General features: G+C 42.3%; 1 protein-coding gene across 2 annotated transcripts in view; it reads left to right on the top strand.

Moving 5' to 3' along the window:
* Nucleotides 1-25,652, top strand: part of Fndc3b (fibronectin type III domain containing 3B) — a 279,369-nt gene that overhangs the window by 36,569 nt on the left and 217,148 nt on the right. For both annotated transcript variants that reach the window (XM_042678836.1, XM_042678837.1), the window contains exon 2: nt 19,088-19,226. In XM_042678836.1, coding sequence (XP_042534770.1) covers nt 19,116-19,226 — 111 coding nt within the window. In that variant the 5' untranslated portion in view covers nt 19,088-19,115. The remainder of the gene's footprint in view (nt 1-19,087; nt 19,227-25,652) is intronic.

The following is a 25,652-nucleotide window of genomic DNA, read 5'->3' as shown; positions in this document are numbered from 1 at the left end:
GTAGCAGAGTGGAATTGATCATTAACACAGAGTGGATTTATTTTCTATGCTGCGTATTGCCAGGGAATGTAACACGTGGTATTCTGCTCATACACAGTTGCATGAGTTACATGGAGATGTGGCAGGGAGGGTCATCTAATTCCATTTAATAGTTCAACAACAAACTCAGCATTTACTGTGATCCCAAGAAACAAGTCAGGCTTTGGCATTTGTGGTCTTCTTTATGTGCTCATTCTTTTTTGGGCCAGTCTTCTTGATTAAGATAGAAGTCAGCCCAGTATACACTTTTTTTCTTCTTATGTAAACAATTGGTCCTGCTCCCCAAATAATTTGCATAAACTCTTGTTTTATTCCTGCCTGGCTTAGTCGCTGACTGTGGACATGGTATTCCTGGTTATTTGCCAAGCTGATGTAACAGCACAGCTGTTGAATGCTTGGCATTTCTGCTGCTGGTGTAATGTTATTTGGGCAGATTTATCGGATCCAGATGTGTGACTAGCAAGCTACATTTCTAATTATAAGGACGGCCAAATTCCATTATATGCACATCATGGGATTGGAGGGCTCAGAGGCATCCTGAGAGGACATCTAGTTTACTCTCCAGTCTTTGAGCAGCACCCCACTTCTGCAACTGCTCCGGCCCCGAACAGAATGGTAAAGAATGAAGGATGTCCCACCATGTCTACGCTGATCCTGGCACCATCATAATTACAGCTGGCTGGGCCCTCCAGGTTTCAGGCCTACAAAAAGTCTATTCTATCAGTCCTTTCTGACCTCTTTGCCTGAGTTTGCAGGGCTGTCTTCTGAAGTGTGTGCGGAGGGAGATGGTGGTGGGCTTGTTGGGAGATTCCGTGTCATGTCCATGATAGAGTTCTTCAGTCACTTGGAAATAAGGGGATGGATTGGCAGCAGCTAGATTCCACTGAAGGCCAGCAACTTTCAGAAGCCCAGTGCAGGGTGAGCTCTTCCAGTGCTGAAACACTCACCTATATTGGGGTGCTTGAGTGAGAAATGCAGAAGAAATTGAGCATGATAGTAGGTTTGCAAATGTCATATTGATCCTAACTTGTCCTGGGTTCTGTTTTATCCCCATACCAGCTCATTGACGCTTCATAGAGTTTCCCAGGTGCCACAGAACACGACTCCAGAACCATGAGCAAGAGCTTTATGTCAGCTAGAATAACTATCTGTATGCTTATGTTGGTTTGCCTGGCTTTAAGAGTTGTAGGGGGATAGGAGTGTCCCGATGGACTGCAGAGGAACAAGAGCTCTGGGGAGCCTCTGCTTTTATCACAGGCAGTCAGGGGGACTTGCTCTTTCTTCCAGGGGAGACATTACCTCATCTGTCATGGCTGTTCATGGATGAAATGGCCCTGATGCAAAAATGGCCAGTGCCTTACACTTTGAGCATTACTTAGGAGACTGTGTAAGATCAGGATAGGCCTGTGGAAGAGAAGGCCTAGGCCTGGGGGGGCTGGGGGGGGGGGGGGAGAGAGAGAGAGAGAGAGAGAGAGAGAGAGAGAGAGAGAGAGAGAGAGAGAGAGAGAGAGAGAAATACTACACTGATGTCTTGGGATTTCTGTCCAGTTTTTGTTCTGGAAGAAAGAGATGATCAAACAAACACTGCACTACCAACTTCATTTAGAGTGAATACACCAGGAAGCAAACTCATGATAGGAAAGCTTAAATGCTGGATTATCTGAGTGATAATTGAGGAGGGAAAATAAGAAGTTAAATTGATTTCTTCTGTAAGTCAACATAACCGCAACGGGAGAAAGTGGTCAGATTATACTAAAATAAATTAGGGCTTATATATCTTGTTTTTGCACTGCTAAATCTGTATACCTTTTTGTGCAGTGAAAGAATAGTGGCTGTGTGGATCCAGCTGTGTTTCTTTTTGAAAGGCATTCTGGTCTTTTTTCCTACTTTAAAAAGTTCTTTAGCCAGGGCCCAGGTGGCTCCTGCCTGCTACCCTAGGTATTCAGGAGGCCGAGATCTGAGGATTGAGGTTCAAAGCCAGCCTGGGCAGACAAATCCATGAGACTCTTATCTCCAGTTAGCCAGCAAGAAGCTGAACGTGGAGCTGTGGGCCAAGTGGGGAAAACTCCAGTTTTGAGCAAAAAACCCACAAGTGCTGGCCCAAAGTAGAATATCTTTTGTCGCTGTTTTTGGCGAGAGAGGAGGAAAGGGGAAGGTGGACCTTTTAGTGCACGGAGATTCCTTTCTTGGCTTTGGCGGCTGTGAGCATGGGAATGTCTATGTGTGCATGTTTTGGGGAAGTAAGCAGTTTAGATTTTCTAAGATTGTAGTTCCAGTTGTTGATGGCATGCCACAGGGAGGAGGTATAGAACAAGGTGTGCAGGGGCAGGTGGATGAGGCCTCCTCTGTTGAGTTATTCATACACAATACGTTTACATGTTACAGGTGCATGGTCACGTTTGAAAGGTCCCTGAAAAGTGTGTGTTTTGGTTATAGAGAGAAGTGGTGGCTGAAAATTCAGAGGATGTATATAACATTTTATTGCTTGGGAAAAGTGAAATTTCCTCCAGGAGAAAGGAATGTTTCCATTTGTTATTGCTATAGATGTAAAAACTTAAGCTTTCTGTTTCCCTTTCAATCTAAAAGAACAAGTGGCATCTGATGTCTAGCTAAATTGAAATAGTGACGCTGTTTCAAATCATACTTAATATGGAAATGATTTATTGATTGGTAGTATGTATGAAGACTGTATTGGTAGTATGTATAAAGACTGTATAATCATTTTCTTCCCTCCCTCCTTCCTCCTTCCTGTGTTTTTTTCTTTTTTTTTCTTTCAGAGACAGCCCCTGGGTGCTTGTCCCTGAGCTTTTTCCATTCAAGGCTAGCCCTCTGCCATTTGAGCCACAACTCTACTTCCAGCTTTTTGGTGGTTAGGAGATAAGAATCTCATGGACTTCCCGCCCAGTCTGGCTTTGAACGGTGATTTTTAGATCTTAACCTTCTGCAGAGAGTAGCTAGGATTACAAACAGGAGCCACTGGTACTCATCTGGATTGTTTGTTTCCCTCCCTCCCTCCCTCCCTCTTTCTCTCTACCTACCTTCCTTCCTTTCTTTTCTTTCTTTCTTTCTTTCTTTCTTTCTTTCTTTCTTTCTTTCTTTCTTTCTTTCTTTCTTTCTTTCTTTCTTCTTTCTTTCTTTCTTTCTTTCTTTCTTTCTTTCTTTCTCTCTTTCTCTCTTTCTCTCTCTCTTTCTTTCTCTCTTTCTTGTTGTTGTTGGTCATGGTCATGGGGCTTGAAACTCTGGGCCTGGGTGCTGTTCCTTAGCTCTTCAGCTCAAGGTTAGCACTCTTCCACTTGAGCCACAGTGCCACTTCCTGGATTGTTTCTTTATACTCATAAATTGCTTATTTGATTTAAGCTTAACAGACGATCCAGTTTGGTTTTACTTTATTCATGTTGGTGCCAGTACTGGAATTGAACTCAGAGCCTTGTGCTCTTACTAGGCTTTTTCACTCAGGGCTGGTGCTCTATGACTTGAATGACTGCTCTACTACTGGCTTTTTGGTGGTTAATTGGAGATAAGAATCTTACAGACTTAGCTCCAGCTGGGAACTATTACAGGTGTTAGACACTACCTGGTTGAAAACTTTAAATGCTGAGGTTGCAATGTCTGGGGAAGTAGAAGGGATTGTGGTCCTTTGGAAGAGAAATCCATCCTCAGGGTAGAATGGTGCAAGCTGGTAGAGGAAGGTGATGTGGAATCTTTGGCATTTGCCAGGGGCTGTAGGAATGCTTCTCTAGTTGTCTTTGCCTCTCACACATGGATGAGGTAGGAGAATTCCAGAGCCCTAGCTCTAGCTGGGAAGAGAATGCACAGGGTCCAGGCTGCTATGCTGACAAGAAGTGGGAGTAGAGTGCGGTCCTCGGCTTGTGGGTCAGGAAGCTTTTACCATCCATCACATCAACTATTCATCTCCTGTCCTGCCCCCCCCTCCCCACCGCAGAGTAAATAATGAGCGCTTAGGACCAGGAAATTGCTTGCCACATCTTGTTCCTGGCAAAACTGTCAGTCTAAAAACGCTTACCACTCAAGGTGTGACAGAGCAAGCAGTGTAGAATGGTTATATTTTTTTTCTGTAAAGATATGCAGCTAAGTGGGATTCTTTCTAGGGAAAGTCTCATGTTGCTTAGACTGGACTTGAATTTTCCTGATCCTCCTATTACAGCCTCCAGAGTGCTGGTATTACAGATGTGTGCTACTCTACCCAAGTTAGAATGAATATTTAAGTGAATGCACAAAGTCATCATGTAGAGTGTCAAAGAGTATAAGATTAGGGGCCAGGTGCTTTTACCACAGAATTTTCTCCAACCCTGGAAAGACCTGCATAGAATCCCTTAGGGATAAGGAAATTTCCCATGTTGAGGATTGACCACAGGATGTGTTGTATGGAGGTTTGGAGCCATTCCCTGGGATGCTCAGGACAGAGTCACTTATTGAAGTGCAACACATATCACACACAAGCTGAATATCAGCCTTAGTAAGCTGTCAGCAGCACTGTGAAGATCTTAAGTAATAATCTCAATGATAGCCCTGTCTTAATATCTCCAACAGAGGGATCTTGGAACATCAAAAAATACTCTTGTAATGCCATCCTCTAAAGGTTAAGGACTTGGAGATTTGTAAATCTTTTTCCCTCCCTCCCTCCCTTCCATTTCACTCAGGGACTTTCACTCAGGGACCTGGGGCATTTGCTGTTCCTTAGCGTTTTTTTTATCCAAGGCTGGCACTCTACCATTTGAGCCACAGCTCCACCTTTTGCCTTTTGTTGGTAAATTGGAGTTTCATGGACTTTGCTGTTAGCTCTGGCTTCAAACTATGATCCTCAGATTGCAGGCTCCTGAGTAGCTGTGATTACAGGTGTGAGCCCCCAACATCTGGTTTCCATTCATTATTTAAATATCTCTTCAAGTCTTGACTCAGTTGGTCTTAGTCATAAGTATAGAATCAGATTTTTTCATCTGCACAGTACAAGCAATGTAATTCTAGTAAGTGTCTGAGCAGTTGAGGGTTGAATTCCTTGGTCTTCCATCCCAGTGACAAAGCTGATTTCAGCATACAATATTCATTGGTGTCACAGTTTGGGGGTGGTAAATCTGTTAGGGGTTTTTTTTTTTTAAAGTGAACTGGGTTTGTGTGATTCTAACGTTAATGATCAGATGCTTCTTTAAGTGTTTTCTTTTTTGGGTCATTTTTGAGTTCTCAGACGTGAATATTATCTCTGAAATGTGAAATGAATTAGCGATAGAGGCCAGAGGCCAGAGCCTTGGTCATTGTGACCTGTTCAGGATTAAATGGGCCTCTCCTTCCCTCCTCCTGCTGCTGTCCCAGACTGACTCACAGGAAGCTCCAGTATGAGGGTCGTCGGTGCTTTTTTTAACCCACAGCCAACTACGTGACATTGCTTTTTAATCTCACGACCTTGCCAGCCATGTCTGATCACAGAATGGGGCAGTTAATCTTTCTCAACATCACACTCCAGGCAAGCTCAATCGATTGGCACGACATGGAAGGAAAAACCTAGAGCAGCCATAAAACTGTGTGTTAGTGAGCTGCAGAGGGATTGGAGCCCCAGCACAGAAATAGTTCTGGGGAATCACTATGACTTAGGTGTACTGATTTTCACTGGAGTCTTCATCACTTGGCCAGGATTGGATGTGATACCAAACTGAAATTAGATCCATACTTAGGGTCTAGCTCATAGAACTAGGTCATTTTATACCTTGTGGTTTCTGAGTACTGAAGGGATATGTATTTTTTTCCTGTTGTGTCAATTCTGGGGCCTGGGCACTGTCTCTTAGCTTTTTTTCTCAGGCTGGTGATCTACCATTTGAGCCATAGCTCCATTTCTAGCTTCTTGTTGGTTAATTGGGAATAAGAATCTCATGGACGTAACTGTCTAGGCTAATTTTGAACTGGAGATCCTAAAAGCTCAGCTTCCTGAGTAGCTAGGATTATAGGTATGAGACTGACCTCTCTTTGGAAGAACCATGCATGGTGAGCAGGTGTGTAATAATTTAGTAGAAACGGTATTCCAGAAATGAATGTCATCTGCACATACAGTATAAAGTGGATGGAAGTAAGATCGTGGGCAGGCTGTGGGCCCAAACTGCTCCAGAATCTGGAAGTGATTTTAATTATTTCTAGAACTAGGATGCTGTTGCTGCTAATGAGAAGAAGGGTCAGAAGTTATGGACTGTGTATCACAGAGAGAAACCTTTCAAGCCTTGCACTGATGGCTCATGCCTGTAATCCTAGCTGTTCAGGAAGCAGAGATCTGAGGATCATGGCTCCAAACCAGCACAAGCAGGAAAGTCTGTGAGACTTATCTCAAAAAAAAAAAAAAAAAGCAAGCCCAGAGGTGGAACTGTGGTTCAAGTCTTGAGCAAAAGAAACTGAGGGACAGCACTCAGGCCTCAAGTGTAAGCTCTAGAACTGGCAAAAATAAAATAAAATAAATAAAAAGACCCACCATTCAGTGAGCAGGATTTAAAAATATCCAGCAATTTATATGTCTCATAGTTCCAATACTGGCCTTGACTGTCACTGTTATCCTGTTATTCCATATAAGTGCATTTTTTTTTTCATAGACTGAGAGAGGAAATCCTGGGTAACTAACTGAAGGATATGGTATAATAAAAGTGCCGGCTTGTGGGATTTTGGAGCCTAGCTCTCCTAGGGATGTTTATGTATACTTGCAAGTCTGAGTCAGAACTGAACGTTTTCAAGTTCCTTTTTAGATGGAGATTCTGGGATGTGTCTTGAAATGGAAAATAGCTTCTGGGAGGCTCACAGTTCTTGTTATCAGTGGTCCTAACAGCCAGTGACCCACGTGTGGCAGTCCCAGAAGTGAGCTTTGTCATAGGGCTGTCCTTCTGCAGATACCCGTGTTGATTCTCACATCTTTCTATTATATGCCATGAAGTAGATGGCCCTTCAGATGCCCCCCAGTCGTGGTGGCTCACGCCTGTAATCTTAGCTACTCAGGAGGCTGAATGCTGGAGATTGTGGTTCGAAGCCATTCTGGGCAGGAAAGTCCATGAGACTCTTATCTCCAATTAACCACGAAAAAGCCAGATATGGAGGTGTGATTCAAGTTGAGGACAAGCCTGAGCAAATAAAGGCAAAGGACAATATCCTAACCCTGAGTTCAAGCCTTAGCACCAACACACATGCAGTCAGTCAATCAATCAATCAAATATCAATAGAAAAAAAGCAGATTAGTCTGTATTCTGTAAACTCCAGCCCTCTAACTATACAAATTTCATGTCTAGACAAACATCATCGACATAAATATGCAGGTTATCAGTTCATGAGGCCTGTTTCTGTGTGGTGTGGTTATCAGTAATTCAAGCTTTCTTCTTGCTATTCTGTGTTGTTAGATTTCTAGTGTGAACATGTATGTATACATGGGAGTGTGGACTAAAAATACAGGACAAATATTTTTAGAAATTGTGGAATGAAGGAGGGTGGGGCAGAGATAGTAGCTCGTACTTACTTTTCTATTCAAAGGCTAAAGCCTGCCAACTCCAGAAACATCTCTGACCCCACCCTGTACTTTCTTGAGCTTTGGAAGTCTTTGTGCTAGTTAGGGACCAGCAGATTAGCACAGCTAAGTTAGAACATGGCAGCTTCTATTCTTAGGCTTATCTCCCATGGTTCCCACTTGATTGACAGAGAGGTCTCCACCCCAGAAAGTCTCATTTACTTTGGCCATTGGAAGTAGATTTTTTATGGAACACTTGTTATCTAAAAAAAGTTAGCCTTGAGGGACCTGCCCCCCTTTTCCTTTGCTGGAGCTTTGGCTCTGGTGAGCCTTGCCTAATCTAGGGATTACTCAGCAAGCATGGTTTAAAGGCTGGTTTTTTGTCAGTGTTACCAAGTTCATTACTTTGTTACCAAATCGATTACATTGTTACATCCTGCCTCAGTCTGTGAGCTTTGGATAAAAGTTCTTTTAGGTCTTTCTGTTGTTTGGTAGTTCAAAAGTATTTTATCAGGTGGTATACAGTACATTCAATTTCATGCTTAGGTGTGTGTGTGTCTGTGTGTGTGTGTGTCTGTGTGTGTGTGTCTGTGTGTGCTCATGTGTGTGTGGGTGGGGGAGGTGGGTGTGGTGTGTGGTGCTGAGTTTGAAACTCAGGACTATATGCTTGCTTAGCAGGCCCTCTACTGCAGAGCCATGTCCCCAAGCACCCTCTCCCCATTTTGCGTTGTTATTTTAGGATCTCCCTTCTTGGCTGGGTGCTTGTTTGTGATCCTCCTATTTTTCACTGCCCACTGTAGCTGGAATGACAGCCATGTGTCATCATGCCCAGCTTCTTTCATGGAGATGGTATAAAATGGACTTTAATGCCTAATCTGGCCAAAACTATGATCCTCCTCATTTCAGTCTCCCCAAGGAGCTAGAATGATAGGAATGAGCTACTGGTACCTCAGTACTAATTACATGGGTTTAAAAAGTTTACTTTCATATAAATTATCAGGACCCAGTGTATATTTTAAAAATATAAGTATAATAGAAAAATAGAACTCACTTGTTCCACTAACCATAGGATAACTATTGTCAGTTTTTTTTCTATTTCTATTTCTTTTTTTTTTTAACTTATGTAATCTGACTGTATATTTCCATAAACTTTATCTTGTGAGCATTTGATGATAATATTTCTGGCTTATGTTTTTCTCTACTTCTCAGAGGATTCCTAAAGCTTGTAAGGGGTATGAGGTCTGGTTGGTGTAGGTACAATAGCTGCCTGGATAGACTTGCATAAAACCCTTAGGTGCCTGTGTTAGTTACATACTCAAATCCATCAATTAGTTGAAGAATTTCCTTTCTCCCCAATATCATTAAGTTATTTAATGGCCCTGCAATTTTACTGCAAGAAGTAGCTATGACTTCTGTTTCACAGATAAAGAAACTGAGGTGTTAAGAATTTGATTACTGTGTTTTTAAAAGAACTGGGTTGGGTTACTTTCCAATCTCAAATAGAAAAAGGTCCAACTTATAGGTTAGCATTAAACTGACCCAATTTATTTTCCAACTGCATTTCCCTCTTACCATGTGATTTATTTATTTATTTAAAGGGGCAGATGACCATTGTCCCTTTCGGTGCACACTAGTGTGCACATGGTGTTGAAAAGACCTACTCGAGGCATTCACATAATTATCATTTGGTTGTTTTTCATTTAAACACAGAAGCCAGTATTTCAGGAGCCACATTTTCCTGGTGATCAGTGAAGTGACATTTGAGATTTTGAGTTTTTCAATCTCCACTCCTTGCACTTGAGTCTGAGAAAAAAGAATACCTTCTTGGGGAGTATTTCCTAGTGTATTTAAGAAAAATAATTCCAGAGTTGTGGACCCTTCCTCTCCCTTCCTTCCTTCCTTCCTTCCTTCCTTCCTTCCTTCCTTCCTTCCTTCCTTCCTTCCTTCCTTCCTTCCTTCCTTCCTTCCTTCCTTCCTTCCTTTCCGTCCTCTCCTTTCCTTCCTCTCCTTTCCTTCCTCTCTTTTCCTTCCTCTCCCTTCCTTCCTTCCTTCCTTCCTTCCTTCCTTCCTTCCTTCCTTCCTTCCTTCCTTCCTTCCTTCCTTCCTTCCTTCCTCTCCTTTCCTTCCTCTCCTTTCCTTCCTCTCCCTTCCTTCCTTCCTTCCTTCCTTCCTTCCTTCCTTCCTTCCTTCCTTCCTTCCTTCCTTCCTTCCTTCCTTCCTTCCTTCCTTCCTTGCTTCCTTCCTTCCTTCCTTCCTTCCTTCCTTCCTTCCTTCCTTCCTTCCTTCCTTCCTTCCTTCCCTCCCTCCCTCCCTTCCTCCCTCCCTCCCTCCCTCCTCTTTCTTTCTCTCTCTCTTTCTTTCTTTCTTTCTTTCCAAAATGATGCTCTGAGGGATGATCTAGAAAAATAACACAGGACGGTGGTGCCCTTCTCTTTCACCTTGGGGAGAACTCCAGGGAACAGCTGTGAACAATTCCAGCTTTGTTGATCCTGACGGGTAGGCAGCCAGGGCCTCTGAACATGGCATTTCCAGGGCTCCTCATTCTGGCCTTGGAGTGTGCTCTCAGCCTGCTTCCTGTGTGTGAACCTTTTGTGGAGGCCTCTTTGGCTGCGAGGTTTCCCACCAACTCACAGTGCACCTCTTCGGCCATGGAAATAGACATTTGGCCTGGGGGCAGGGGAAGGAGCAGCTCAAGTTAAGCCAGCTCTTGTAAAGAAAGATATTTTGGAGTTCCCTTTATTTAAAGTGGCCAGTGGAAAAATGAATATATGCCCATGAAGTCTATTTTTAAAAAAGAAAGGGAAGTCTCTCATCTCCCAGTATTTGCTGAATGCAAATCAATTTGCTGTGGCATCCTTGGATTTTGCTAATTCATTGCTCTTTCGGAAATGAATTTCAATGTCTAATTATTCTGTCTGTATTTGAAACCTGAGGGTCATTCCATAAGAGTTCTTCTTTGTGCCTCAGGATTTTTTTTTTTTTAAAGCAGTACTGGGGTTTAAACTCTGGGCCTCACATTTGCTGGGCTGGCACTGAATTGTTTGAGCCATGCTTTCAGTCTTGGCCTTTTTTTCCCCTTTTTTTTTTGGTGGGGGTAGTGCTTGTTATTTTGGGGATAGATTTTTTTGTGTGAATTTTTCTCCCCAAGCAGGCCTCAAGCCCACTGTCCTTCAGATCTGAGCCTCCACAGTAGCCAGGATTGCAAATGTAAGCCATTGATGCCTGGTTTAGGTTCTTTGAAAGACATAAATAAGTGCGTGACCCAAGAAAATAACTAAATCAAGTGATTGCAGGAATTAAAATGGGCTTTTGGAGTAGTCAGTGAGTGTGCATCAGTCACTGTAGTGATCTGAGTAGACAAGAAGACAAGATGGGTGTTGATCATCTACCTTGATTCTAGGACACTGGTTTGATTACGAGGCAGACAATTAAGTGTTCCCTTCTAACAGGCCTGGGTTTGTTGCTTCGCAGTCACAGCCTCCCTTGGCAGTTTGACAGCTTGATAGTTGGAGCAGGAAGTACTTGGTTCCCGACATCCAGTTTTTGTCTTAGTCTTCTGGCCTGTTTCTCTCAAGATTTTCATCATATGAATTTGCTTTACAAAGGTGCTTTAATGGCAGGAGCCTAAGAAGAGAGAAATCTATGATAGAATTTAAACATGATTTGTATACCTCCTCAGGTATAAGGAGAAAATTGTTAAGTGTTATCAGTGCATATGGATTCTGTTTCTATTTTAAGCCACAAGTAACATGGCATTTGCTTTGTATCCAGTCATATTACATGAAACCCAAAACTGATCTTGAGAATCTAATCTGTGTAATGGCTCCACGGACTCCTAACATTCCAGCTGTAACTTGTTTTTAGAAAAAACATCATTATGCTGGGTGCTGGTGGCTCAGCCTGTAATCCTAGCTACTCAGGATGCTGAGATCTAAGGATCTCAGTTCAAACTCAGCCCAGGCAGGAAAGTTTGTGAGACTCTTTTTTCCAGGTAACCACCAGAAAACTGGAAGTGGCACTGTGGCTCAAGTGGTAGAGTTCTAGCTTTGAGCTGAAGAGCTGAGGGACAGCACCCAGGCCCAGAGTTCAAGCTCCATGACTGATCAAAAAAAAAAAGAAAAAATAAAAAACATCATTATAGGCAGATTTTCAGTGCATCATATCTATTATTCTCACGGGTTTGTTTTTTGCTCCAAGGAGTTTAGAATCTTATTATTATATAGTTGTTGGAAAGTATTTGAACAAATATCTAAAAGAACTTACATCAGAAATCATTGAAACCATGTACAAAATTAGGGATGTTTAAAGTCAGAGATTGCTTTTCTTAGGAGAGTTTTACAACATTGCTTCAATTAATCAAACTTGAGTGTGCTTATGTATGAATGAGTTCTCTATGAGCTTATTGAGGTAATACTTTTCATGTCCTCATGGCTGATCAGAAATACAGGTTAGGGAGGAGGCCAAAGATAAATTACCTTCTGTAACACTTATCAGATTTCAAAGCTCAGAAAGAGACCACAGCTGGGCAATCAAATTGAGATGCAGAGCTTATCTCAGATGAAAGGTATCTTGGAAAATGGGTGTGTCTGTGGCCCTTGTGTGAGGTTGTGTCAGAAGTCTCCAGTGTGGATAGTTACCCTGTAATAATGTTCAACCCTCAGGCCTTTACTATTAGATACCTAGAACCTAACGTAAGTTCAGTGTACCATAAATACTTGTTTAAATATTGGTTATTGCCCTTGTTAAGGTTCTCTTGGCTTTTTTGCTCAAGGCTAGGGCTTTACCACTTGAATCATGCCTCCACTTCCAGCTTTTTGGTGGTTAATTGGAAGTAAGAGTCTTGGGGATTTGTCTTCCTGAAGCTAGGATTATAGACATGAGTTACTGGTGCCTGGCTGTGTTTTTGTATATAATCCTTTTTTTTTTTTTTGGTCCAGTCATGGGGCCTGAACTGTGGGCCTGGGCGCTGTCCCTCAGCTCTTCAGCTCAAGGCTAGCGCTCTACCACTTGAGTCACAGTGCCACTTCCGGCTTTTTTCTTTTTGCTTATGTGGTGCTGAGGAATCGAACCCAGGGCCTCAGGCATGCAAGGCAAGCGCTCTACCACTGAGCCACCTTCCCAGCCCGCCTATATAATCCTTATAGATGTGAATTTTTCATTTAGAAGATAGTACTGACTTCAGGCATGATAATGTGTTTTTGGATTTTAAATTATTCAAAGTTATTTAAAAATATATTTAAGACCAAATTGTCAAAAAGAAAAAAGCAAGTGTGGATTCTTAAATGCAGAGCTGATGCAGCCAGCTGGTTGACTGTCCTTCTCTCCCACTGCCTTTAAGAGTACAGTCATAGCTCTTTTTGCATGTATGCAGTGTATTTTTTGCATGTATTTATGCAGTGGTGATGGTGTTTTTAGTCTAAAAAAAAAACAACTAAAGCCTACCATTTCACAGGATTTGTCTGTGGAGTTAAGCTTTCCAAGTCAATATCCTATGCTTCTAATTGGGTGCAAAAAGCAAGTGTGTTTTTAAGGTTAAGAATTTTTGTAGACAACTGTGATCTTACTTCACTAATGAACATGTATCAGACAAGAAGGCAAATTCCAGACTATTTGTGCCTTAACCAAGCAGCTGGGCACATACCTCCAGGTACTGCTCATGTCTCAAGAGCTTTTTTTTTTTTTTTTTTTCCATGAACAATTAGCACCACTCCTTTCATTCAGGTGGCAAGCCATGGCAAGAGGCTTTCCTGCCCAGCTGTACAGAACTCAGCTGCAAAATCAGATCTATTGGCATAAAAACACAGTGAACAGCAGCTCTGGCTTTTGTACGTTTTCTTTCACATTTTCTTTCAATTCTTCCTCACTGCTATGCAGAAAGCTAAACACCACATTTTAGAGATTCTATTTTAGCTTTAGATTAATCTGTAATGAATAAACACAGAAGGGAATTAGTATATGAAACATAGTGAATTAAGAGCAGAAAGAATATTTAGGGCTAATCCATAATCTTGTGCTTTTATAAAATAAGAAAAAGTTAGTTGCTCAACTTTAGAGCCAATTGTTACCAAACCTAGATTGGAATTTCCTAATGGTCAGTCCTAGGGAGTGCCAATCTAGGACTGCTTGCTTTATTTTATTTCATTTCATTTCATATTTTTAAAACTATAACATACTGGTTCTTTAAGCTGGTTTTAAAAATACTTAACTATTTATTAATGCTAGTGCTGTGGCATAAACTCAGGTCTTGAACTTCTTGATTCGTTTATTTTTTATTATTTTGTCTCAAGGCTGGCATTCTATTACTTGAGCTACACCTGCACTTCCAGATTTTTTTGGTTATTATTTGGAAGTAAGCATCTGATGTACTTTTCCTGCCTGGGCTGCTTTTAAACCTTCATCTTCAGATCTTAGCTTCCTCAGTAGCTAGGATTACAGATGTGAGCCACAGGTGCCTTGCTTAGAGTTGTTCTCTGTGTTAAAATTTTTTGTTTGTTTGTTTTTAAAGCTGTGACAAGTCCTAATCACAACCCTCAGTCTTTCTCCCTCTACCTTGTTTATTTTGTTTTTATTTTTGTGCTATTTAATTTGGTTTTCTAAAGAAGCAAAGGACCAAGTGCTTACCAGTTGGCAGTGGACTGGAGAGACTTAGGGCCTGTCAGCGGGCAGCCCCTCCCTCTCGGATTCTGTCCAATGGCCGTGCCCCACATCGGGCCACAGGGGCCCCATGCTAATGTCTCATGCAGAGCTGGTGTAGGGTTCCTGGGAAGGCAGAGGTAAGCCCTCTTCTCACAGTCCTGGAAGTGGCCGAACAAGTGTATGTTGATGGATGAACAGATTTCTCAGAATTTCAGAGGTAATGAAGATAGTGGTCTGCTCCAGTTTCCTTTTAATTTTCCCCCCTCCTGTTGATGCTGTGCATTTCCCATAGTTATTGTATAAATGAAAAGAGGCATCCAGTTTTGCTGGGAAGACTTAGAATGTTAACTACCAGAGGTTCTTTCTTTTTCTTCACTTCACTTTCTTTTTCTTCACTTCACTTTTTCTTCACTTTCTTTTTCTTTCACTTCCAGAATTTCTAAGTCTGGAAACACCAACCTACGAATTTGCCTCTCAAACCTGGTGTGGATCAAGAAGGACAGAGGAGATTGTGGTACTTTGATGTCCCTAGTCCTTGCCAGAATGTGTCCAACTAGCTGCCTCTCTTCCTCTCTTCTCCTCCTCTCTCTTTTCTCCTCCCCCCACCCCATCTTTGTAAGTCTTGCTAGTAAAACACAGAAAGGAAGTGCACTTTTAAGAAATTGTCAGTCCTTTTGACAATGGCATTTACACATCAAGGCCACCTGTAGGGTGGGGTGATCCAGGCTGCTATTATTTCTGTGCTGTTTGATTCCTTATTGAAATTGGACCTGCCTAGATTTTCTACTTCTACTGCCACTGTGACATAAGCAGGCATGAACCAGTGACACAAATGGCTGATGTCCTGAATGAAGTGTTCTTAACTTTTGGTTGTATATTGCAATTCCTCATAAAACATTAATTCTCTTAAGGTGGTACTGTTTTTAAAAGGCTAGAGCACACATTTATTTCTTAATAGCTTCCAAAACAGAGCACAGAAAAACAAATCATTTTCTGAAAAGTCAGGGTGTTTATGGTTTATGAAAGGATCCTGTTGACTATTGATACAGTTTTCCCATCTCCTCCACAAGAAGCTCAGTTACTTTTCTTCATTAATATTATAGAAGTAGACAGACATTGCTTTGGTATAATTGTGACAATGTTCTCAAGTCTTACCTACAATAAAGTTTTCAGTATCAGAATCAGTTTTGTTTGGGCTGCTGGTGGTGGTGGTACTGGGATTTGACTTCAGGGCTTGCTAATTGCTCTTTATTTGGGCTATATTCTCAACCCTTTTGTTATTTTCTTGAATACACTCTACTTTCTTTTGCACAGGATGTCTTAGATCATGATCCTCCCATTTCTGCTTTCTGAGAAGCTAGGAGGACAAATGTGCACCATCTTGCACAACTTATTATTGGTTGTGCCAGCATCTCATGACCTTTTACTCTGTGCATGTCTCAAAGCATGGTCCTCCTGATCTAGCCTCCTGAGTGGCTGATATTAGTGATGCATCATTTCCAGCTTAGTTTTTCATTTGCTGTTTTCAATCAGGTTCCTACTAAATTGGTAGGCCTGGTCTAGTACGTCATGAGCTCAAGACATTCTCCTGCCTTAGCCTCTTGAGTAGTTGGGATTACAGGTGTGAACTACCACCCTTGGATAGTAAAGAAGGAAATTTTCATGAAATCGGACTCAAGCCCTGATTTGATCATTTTTGTGAAGTTGGCCAGTTTGAAGTAGGAAAACTTGGAATAAGCCAGTTGTCTAGAGAAGTATAGAACTAGCAGACACTTGGTGATTTTTAAAATTTATTTTTGTGCTGGTACTAGAGCTTGAACTCAGTGGCTGGGTGCTGTCCCTCAGCCTTTTTCACTCAAGGTTAAAGCTCTATCACTTGAACCACATCTCCATGTCTGGCTTTTTAGTAGTTAATTGAAGTTAAGAATCTCATGGACTTTCCTGCCCAGGTTGGTTTTGAGCTGTGATCCTCAGATCTCAGCCTCCTGAGTGGCTAGGATTATAGCTGTGAGTCCCTGCCATCTGATTGGGATATTATTTTAAAAATAACATTAAAAAAAAAAAGCTTTGGACTCATACTTGAAAGACATTTCGTCTTACTAACAGCAAAGTTGTATTCATTTTGTTTTCTTATTTCCCTGTCCAACCCCTGACTCCTGCCATTTATTGAACCCAGAAGTAGTTGATAACCAGGGATGTGCTCTCTTAGAAGAGAGTCATGAGTCACAAATGCCACATGGCTTCTTTCCCACCCCTTTCATTCAAAAGAATAGGAAACGCATGGAGTTCTTGCGGTTTTAGTGTTAGGATGTGGGGTTAGGGGGAGAGATTGTGAGGGCCTGTGGTTGAAACTAAATTTCTTCCCCTTCCCCTCCCCTCTCCTCCTCCCTCCCCCTTCCCTAATCTTTCTCCTCCCTTCTTCCTTCCCCCTCCCCTCCCTTCCCTTCCCCAACATGTACTGTCATTTTCTATGCTCTGACTTAAAGGATGACCTACAGAACTTGCAAGGACTTAGGGCAGTCCCAGAAACTAGTTAACTTCTTCTGTCCTACTGGGTGACACAGAAGAGAGCAGGTTCCATCTGTCGGGGAGAGGGGCTGAACTGTGCTGTCCCAGTGGGGAGGGGAAGGGAAGGCTGTTATGGAAGGCAAGGGAGAATCACTGTTGCCGTTTGCTCCTTCATCCAGTGTCTGGAAGTCCTTTATGGGCAGGGCCAGGGGTCATTTCTAACTGTGACCCAACTGACTTTCAAGGATACAGTGAATTAATCACACCTAAGAAGGAGGTCTTTTTTCTTTTTCTTTTTTTTTTCTCAATCAATCTGAGAAAAAAAAATGACTTGCCATATTTCCTTGCCCTGCTCCTAGGATCAAGTGTTAGAAATGAGAGTGAAGTGGTCCTTCTCGATCACTTCACTCCCAGTCAAACACATCTACCTGAGAGTGTCTAAGGTGACCTGAGCTTTCATGTAGAAGGCTGTTTTCCTCATGGGGATAAACCCTTGTGCTCTGTGCTTTGTACTTTTATTTGTGTAGGACATGAGCAATTGCCTAATAAAACAGCACGGTGGTACTCATAACACCTGATTATAAGACCTGTTATTAGGGAGTGTGTTGACTTTGCTGGGACAAGACTTCCTAGCTTGCTGCTTAAATAATTAGTTCCTCCAAGTGGGGGTGATAATGTGTAGTGTAAAATTCTACTTATTTAAAAGGAAAAAAATGTTTATTATCTCTTGGGTGGCTTTTCTGCCTCATTGGGAGGGCTTTGTCTAGAGTGGGGTATCTGGGATGGAGTTGTTCAAGAATGACAATAGATGGATATGAGTGGCTGATGCCTGTAATACTAGCTACACAGGAGGCTGAGGATCACAGTCTCAAGCCAACCTCGACAGGAAAGTCCAAGAGACTTTATTGTTCCTCTCCAATTAATCAGCAAAAAGCCAAAGAAAAACTGTGCCAGCTTATATTACATATATTATAATTGTAGTATATGCAGTTAACATCTGTTTACTTGCTTGCATGAAATTATTTTAAATCCTAATGAAAGGGTAAATCAACCTCCCTCCCTCCCTCCCTCCCTTCCTTCCTGTTTTTGTAACAAAGGCTCACTAAAATGAACACTAAGATGAGAAAAAATTGCATCCCCCCCCAGGGAGAAAGATTTTTTTTCCTGGTCTTGGGGCTTGAACTTGGTGCCTGAGATTTATTCCTGAGATTTAGTAGACAAGGATAGTGCTTTATCACTTTGAGCCACAGCTCCACTTCTGGCCTTTTGTGCTGATTAATTGGAGATAAGAGTCTCACAGCCTTTCCTGACCTGGCTGGCTTCCAACTGTGATCCTCAAATCTCAGCCTCCTGAGTAGTTAGGATTACAGGAGTTGCATTACTGGCACCCAGCTTGAGGGATGGGTTTTTAATTAGAAGCAAAACTCTGGGTAGACAATGGTGTTGTACTAGCATTAGTCTCTGGGCCTGTCTTGTCTCACTCTCTGGAATGTTCCTTCACTCAAGCGGGGAAAATCTTTTGTGATTACCAAGATGTTGTCTTTGCCTCCCAGATGATATCCCCTGGTTTTTACTTGGCATTGTCTTTGTTTGCTATCAGTGGGTCTGAACTCAGGGCCGTGGGCATGGCTGTTAGGCTGGACCTTCCAGTGATTTTCTTGCACTGGTGATTTTCAGGGTAAGGTCTCACTTCCCACCCTGGTTGTGTGGCTGTACCCTGATTTTTCTTATTTTTTACTTAGGGAAGACAGGTGTGTACTACCATGTCTAGCTTCTCTTTTTGGAGATGGAGTTTTGAGGCCTTTTCTGCTTGGGCTGCTCTTGAACCATGGATTTCCCAGTCTTAGCCTCCCATGTAGTTTGGGATGACAGGTATACACCATGGTGCCCATCTGTATGTTGAGAAACAGTCTCGCAACTTCTCTGTTTAGGCAGGCCTTGAACAGGGAGCCTCCAGATCTCAGCATCCAAAGTAGTAAGGACCACAGTTGTAAGCTATCAGCTTGTTTGGCATTTTTACTATCTGAGAATGTTTGACTTTATCCTCAGAAAGACCTCTAGGGCAAGATTGTTGTTATTATTGGTCTGTTTTAAAGTTCTTCACTAACTGCCCAGCTGAGGCATTAGAGGTTACATTCACATGGCTGCCTGGAGACTCTGGTTTTGATCTCCCAGTTCAGGGTATTTTTCCCCCCTTGTCTCTGCCCCTTCTGGAAGCTTGACAGAATAGTAATAATCCTCTATGATTAGAGTAATTTGGGTTTCAGCAGACTTCATGATGGTGCATTCAGAATTGCTGACTTTCATATAGCTTAGGTTACAGTTCATTTTTGTGGTTCTTTTTTTTTTTTTTTTAAAGAAAAAAAACACACACAAAAACACAAAACTCCAAACCAAAAATTTGTGGTGTTTGTCTTGCAGGAAGCCAGTGGAGGGAACTTCTCCATGAATGTATGTCACCATGATGATGACCGACCAAATCCCTCTGGAACTGCCCCCACTTCTGAATGGAGAGGTCGCCATGATGCCACATTTGGTGAATGGGGAAGCGGCCCAGCAGGTTGGTGCTGAAATAGGACACCTTGTCTCAGTCCACATTTGGTTTATCTTGGGATGCAAAGGTTTCTGTTTGTGTTAGTGCCAGAACCAGGGTGTGAACTCAGGGCCTTGCGCCTTCACTCAGCTTGCTTGCTCAGCTAGCACTCTACCACTTGAACCACACCTCCAGCATAGCTTTTCCTTCCTGGGCTGGCTTTGAACTGTGGTTCTGTGATTTCAGCTTCCTGAGTAGTTAGAATGACAGAATTACAGGCTGGTGCCTGGCCAAGTTTTTTTTTTTTTTTTTTTAAGTTATAAAATTAGTTTTTGGCTCTCAAGAAAATACCAGAAACTGTTGTTTATGAGAACAGCAACTTTACCTTATCTGGTTAGTATCCTTAAAGCATCAAAAGCTCCCAAAAGGTGTGATCTTTTTTTTTTTTTACATGAGTCATGGAGCCTATGCATGTCTTTGGAATGAGAGGGTGGATTCTCTGGGTCTGAGAATCTGCTCCCCTGGTCTCTTGCATGGGCATTACAGGCAGCCCAGAGGGGTGGGTTCTGACTTCACAGTGCCCTGACCTGGGCAAGGTGCTCAGGTCAGGATGAACCTACTGGAGCTTTTGGAATAGTTCTTCCCAACGTGTGCCCCATAAAACCAGAGTACTCATTTTGTCAAACTCCTTTGTCCCTAGCTTACTCAGAATTATGGGACAGAAAAGTATTTCTGAACTCAATCAGCTGGCACTTGGGGAAACTATTTAGAATATAAAACTTCAAAAAAAAAAGTAGAACTTAACATTCAGTAGGAATTATTATCTCTGATAGCATCAATTCAGTTTTCTTTCTAACATGTTTATTTTATTTTTTGCTGGTAGTTGAGCTTGAACTCAGGGCCTGGATGCTGTCCCTCAGCTTTTCCCTTAAGGTTGACACTGTACCAGTTGAACCATAGCTCCACTTCTGGTTCTTTGCTAGTTAATTGGAGATAAGAATCTGATGGAGTTTTCCTGTGGGGGCTGGCTTCAAACAATGATTCTCAGATCTTGGCCTCTTGAGTAGCTAGGATTACAGGTATGAGCCACCAGCGCCTGGCTCCTAGGTTGACTTTTTAAGGTAGATGGTGTTGTAGCTACTTCTCAAATGACTCTTGTGGAGCACTATAGTCTGGCACTGGGTTTTCTGGCAGTGTGTGTTAGGAGTGTGAGTGGTGTATGTGTGTGAGAGTGTGCATGTACATACACTCACAGCATTGTTAGTGTACCCCAGCTGTCCCAGCCCATTATGAGCATTTCTAGTATGCACAGGACCCTTCAGTAAGGAGAGAGTTCCTGCCTCCTCAAGCCTCCTTCTCCTGACTAACGGGCCTGAAAGCTGGATTTGATTAGATCAGCTTATGCCAGGGTTCTGGCTCTCTAAATGAGAGATTCTCTTAGTTTTCTTTATTAGAAGTCCTATTAAACTGGAAACTTGATTTGTCATCTTATGGGAACAGAGATTGTAGATGATGGTTCTTCATAAAGCTTTCCTTATTACGAATGGAATGAGAAAAAATGGATTGTCCTCTAAAAAGAAGCAGTAAAACTCAATTGGACAGAGAGCATGGACATTTGTATTGAACTTTAGTGCCTGTAGTATACACCTTACCCATTTAGTACATGGTGGAACTTGGTGTATTCACATAAGCTTTAAGTTTTTATCACTGTGACAGAGTACCCGAAGAAGACAAAGATTTATTTTGGCTCCTAGTCTCAGAGGTTTCAGTCCATGATGGGAAGGCTGCCTGGGAGCCTGAGTGAGGCCAAGTGTCCTGGTGGGGCGTGATGGAATGAGCTACTCACCTCAAGGCAGCCAGGAAGCAGAGAGCGGTAGTGAGAGAGCGAGAGCAAGAGGGACAGAGACAGGCACCATCAGGGATGAGGTAAATCCTTCTAGAGCTCACCCCCTATGTCCAGTTTCCTCTAGTTGGGCCCACCACTTAGTTTCCATCAACTGCAAATAGTTCCATAGAAGTATGACGCTGTCAATGTGTAAATCTATTGACCCTCAGCCTGATGATCCAATAACTTACCCCCGACCTTCCTTCTCATCCTTGTAGTGGGGGACGATTCAAGTGCATACCACCACCAGAGCTTTGCAGAAACCTGAGTACAATTGATTTTAGGGTGTTTGGACATAGTGAAAAGACTCTGATGAACTCACTCCCTCATCTCTGTTTCTTCCACCAGTCTCAGTGAACCACTGATCTGTTTTCTCTGCAGATATTCCTTGCTCTGGACCTGTCATAGAATGAATTCTTGCAGGATTTTCTGCAGCATTCCTACTTGTGCCTGATCTCTGGCACTTAGAATCTTTTCTGGGTTTGTGTGTTTTTTGTTTTTGTTGGTCGTGGGCCTTAAACTTTGAACCTGGGCGCTGTCCTTGAGCTTTTCAGGTCAAAGTGAGCGCTCTACTTAAGCCACAGCACCACTTCTGGTTTTCTGGTAGTTAATTGGAGATAAGAGTCTCATGGAATTTCCTGCCCAGGCTGGCTTTGAACTACAATCCTCAGATCTCAGCCTCCTGAGTATCAAGAATTATAGGCATGAGCCACCAGTGCCTGGCATGGTTCGTCTGTTTTGTAGCAGTGTATCCATGCTTATTTCCCTCCAGTCCCCTCTCCTCCCTCAAATATCCCAGTGTATAGTAGACCACATATTATTAATCCATTTGTCAAGTGAAAAAAATTTTTGGCTATTATGAACAGGGTTACTATGAACATTCACGTATAAATTCTTGTGTGACCATCTGTCTTCATTTGTCTTGGAGACATAACTTAAGAGTGAAATTGGAGAGCTTCATTGTCTTCTAAATAAAGTATTGTTATTTGCTCATCAGTAGTTTTATCTGCCTTTGGGTAATTGTAACCCAGCATAACTAAGTAAAGTTGTCTTTCTTAATATTCCTTACAAAGTCTTATTCTTGAGGTTTTTTTGTTTTTTGTTTTTAAATTATACTGGGGTTTGAACTTAGGGTGTTACAGCTGTTAGATATGTGGTCTACCACTGGAGGTACACTTTACATTTCTAGCCTGTTTTGCTCTGGTTCTTTTCTTTTGGGGGGGAGGGGGCGGGTTCTGCTCGTAGGGCCTGAACTCTGGGCACTATCCCTCAGCTCTTTAGCTAGTGCTCTACCACTTGAGCCACAGCGCCACTTCCGGCTTTTTTCTTTCTGCTTATGTGGTGCTGAGGAATCAAACCCAGGGCCTCATACATGCAAGGCAAGCGCTCTACCACTGAGCCACCTTCCCAGACCTCTGGTTCATTTTTTGAAGTTGATTATTGATTTTTGCCTGGGGCAACCTGGAGCATGATCTTCCTATTTACTTCTAGGATGATAGGCAAGTGACACTATGCCCCCGCATTTGTATGTTGAGATATCGTCTTGTGAGCTTTTTGCCCTGGCTAGTCAGTCTGGAGCCATGACTGTCCTGATCTCAGTCTTTTGAGTAGCTGGGATTACAGGTATAATTCACAAGAATTAGATTTTAATTGAGTTTTTACCATGTGACCGTACAAATAACAGTGAATATCATTCAATAATCAGAGAATTGGTGCTTTCAGCGTCTGGTGATGCAGTCCTGTAATTCCAGCACTTGGTAGGCAGAGGGAGGTGGGTCCTAAGTTCCAGGCTAGCCAGGGCTATGTAACAATAGCCTGCCATTTAGGAAAAGAAAAAAAAAAAAAAGAGGAGCAGGAAAAATTGGTATCTGTGTTGATATTTCCAGAGCTATTAATAATAGAATTCAGCTGTCTTTGTTTTGAGGTTTAAAGATGTAGCAGCTAACTGTAAGCATGAAAGAATAAATACCAGCTCAATTTCTGCCTTTTATAAATGGGAAAGAATCACAGCATTTGCCAGTTAGATAAAGAAACCATTATGTTGGGAACAGAGATGTTCACAAGGGTGACAGAGTTAGCTGATTGGTTGATTTTATCTGTACATACACAAAGGGAAAATGCCACCTTGTATTCTTGTTGGGGACTCCTGCTTCCTGGGACCTGGGGCTACGTTGGTGGCTTTCTCTCTCCTGGTTAGCATTCAGCACATAGAAGTCACCTAGTGAATGTTCTATGTGTCTTACTGTAGGATTTTCTCTTATCATCCCCCCCCCCCCCCCCCCCCCCCCGCTTTTTTAAGCTTCTTGGATATTAATTGCCCACAAGTGCTTTTAATGCTTCTTCAGGACATCAGTCCTGTTAAGTGTAAATAGAAAAACATTATCTGCCTTACTAGCTTGGGAGCATGTGTGACAAAGCTTGCCCTCAGAGACAGGAGGTTAGCAATGCTGTCATAATTTCGGTTCTGACTTTGTCTAGCCGTGGCGATGCACACATCATTTCACCAAGCATTTCACCAAATGTTTGACATTTCTTTTCTCATTTCTTCTGTGATTTTTTTGTATTTTTATGTTGCAAAATCCTTGTTTCTTCTCAGACATTTACATTGCCAGAGTTTTCCCAGAGCATTTTTTTGTGTTAAAATGTACTAAATGTGCTAAGACATTTCAGATGGCACTTATTTATCAACTGTAACCTCCTGGCCTCATCCAGTGACCTTTCTGCTCTGGCTTTTACCTTCTTAGCTTTCCCGATGGCCTTTTCTTGCTTTTAGTAGTTCAGATTCTTCATTGCTCAAGTTCAGTCTCTAAATATACTGAGAGCCCCTGTGTCAGGGAACTCATAAAGAGTATTATGTATATAACAGGCCTCTTATACTCCTCAAAACCCTAGTGGAGGATGTTTTACAGACAGCCTCTCCTAGAGAGGTAGATGCACAACTCCAGGGAGAGTACTCAGGAATAAAGATGATATTCAGTGAGAGCGGACATTAAATAAATGGCATTCAGCTGTGCCTCTGAATGTCCTTTTATATATAGTGCCTTTCCTCATAGAAGCCTTCCTGGGGCCGATGCTCACTCTAGAAAGTAGACTTAGATGGGCGAAAGGTTGAGTTTGGAATACCAAACACGAGAAAGCTGAATTCTCCAGCAGAATGATGCATAAGGAATGTACACCTTGCTCAGATGTTTATACTATCCTTGCATCCAGGTGCTGGTGGCTCATGCCTGTAATACTAGCTACTTAGGAGGTTGAGAGCTAAGCATCATGGTTCAAAGCCTGCCTGGGCAGGAAAGTGTGTGAGATTCTTAATCTTAGTTGACCAGCATAAAGCTGGAAGTGGAGGTGTGGCTTGAGTAGTAGAGTACCAACTTTGCTTGAAAGAGCTAAGAGACAGTGCCCAGGTCCTGAGTTCAAGCCCCAGTACTAGCTTCTACCACTCAAAAACTCACAAAGGCCTCTGGTGTCAGCATATCAGTAGCCTGTGTCTCCTGAGATTAGGTGGCAAGGAATGTGAGATTTATGGCAGAATTAAGGAGCGACTGAATAATAGATGTGTTCATTTTAATAAGCATTTATCAAATCCTTCTGTGCAAGTATCTTAACAGGAAGATGAATAGAAACAGGAGAGAGCAGTTTAGCTGGTGAGTGAATCCTGTTTCACTTAAAAAAAAAAAACAATGGCCATGTGTCAAGCCATAGAAGTGCTTGGACTGCAGATCAGAACTCAGAGGAGGGTGTGAGGGTTGGAGTAGATACACAGGAAAGCAGATCTAGCTAGCAAAAGTGTGAGGATGCTGAACCATTCCAGAGGTCTGCCTGGAAGTGGAGTGGGCAACCATTATTCATGCTTTGCATGTCAGGTGACCGATTTCTGTGTTGTTAAATGAGAATGCCCCATGGGGGTTTCCATTCAAAGGAGCACTAACATTAGGAATGCCTTGAACAACTGTTTGGTTGGTTTATGATCAGTTCTCTTGACACTTGGCTTTCAGTATCGTTGTTAGTGAAGCTGTGTGTTGTGATGCTCTCGTCCTTCTGTCTGGTGCCCACCTTGGCCTCTGAATGTCTGGCATCAGAATCTCAGGTTCTTCAGAGGTCCACATCATAGACACTCTTCCATCAGAGCTGCTTTCTAACTGCACAGCTGGCCTTCTCTGCTGTGGAGGGCCTCCTTGTAGCTATAAAAGTGATGAGTTTATTCTGTTCTGTGGCCTGATTTTTTTTTTTTCTCCAGTCCTTTTTGCATTGGGCTTGCCAGTTCTCCCCACAGAGACTTCCAAAAACTCAGCCTATGCATAGCCTCCATGCTAACCAGGAAAGTTTTGATGTAATATTATCAGAGGGTGTCGTTATGTGTGGCACCCGTAATAATTAGGACAAATGACATGTAATTATGACAGCTCAGAGTTGTCTGGGTTGGGAGACACTGCAGAATTTAATTAGCCAAAGGCCACAATAATAAGATGCACGATGTCCTCAGTATCCTTTCACTGGTAGAAGCTAAACTTCCTTCAAAAAAAGAGAGGATTAAGGAAAACTATTGCGGTGGCAAGGTTGCATTGAAG

This window comes from Dipodomys spectabilis, unplaced genomic scaffold (assembly GCF_019054845.1).
Source record: "Dipodomys spectabilis isolate Male_0828 unplaced genomic scaffold, ASM1905484v1 ptg000050l, whole genome shotgun sequence".
NCBI lineage: Eukaryota > Metazoa > Chordata > Mammalia > Rodentia > Heteromyidae > Dipodomys > Dipodomys spectabilis.
Note: the sequence above shows the minus strand (reverse complement) of the source record. Positions and strands in the feature narration are given on the sequence as shown.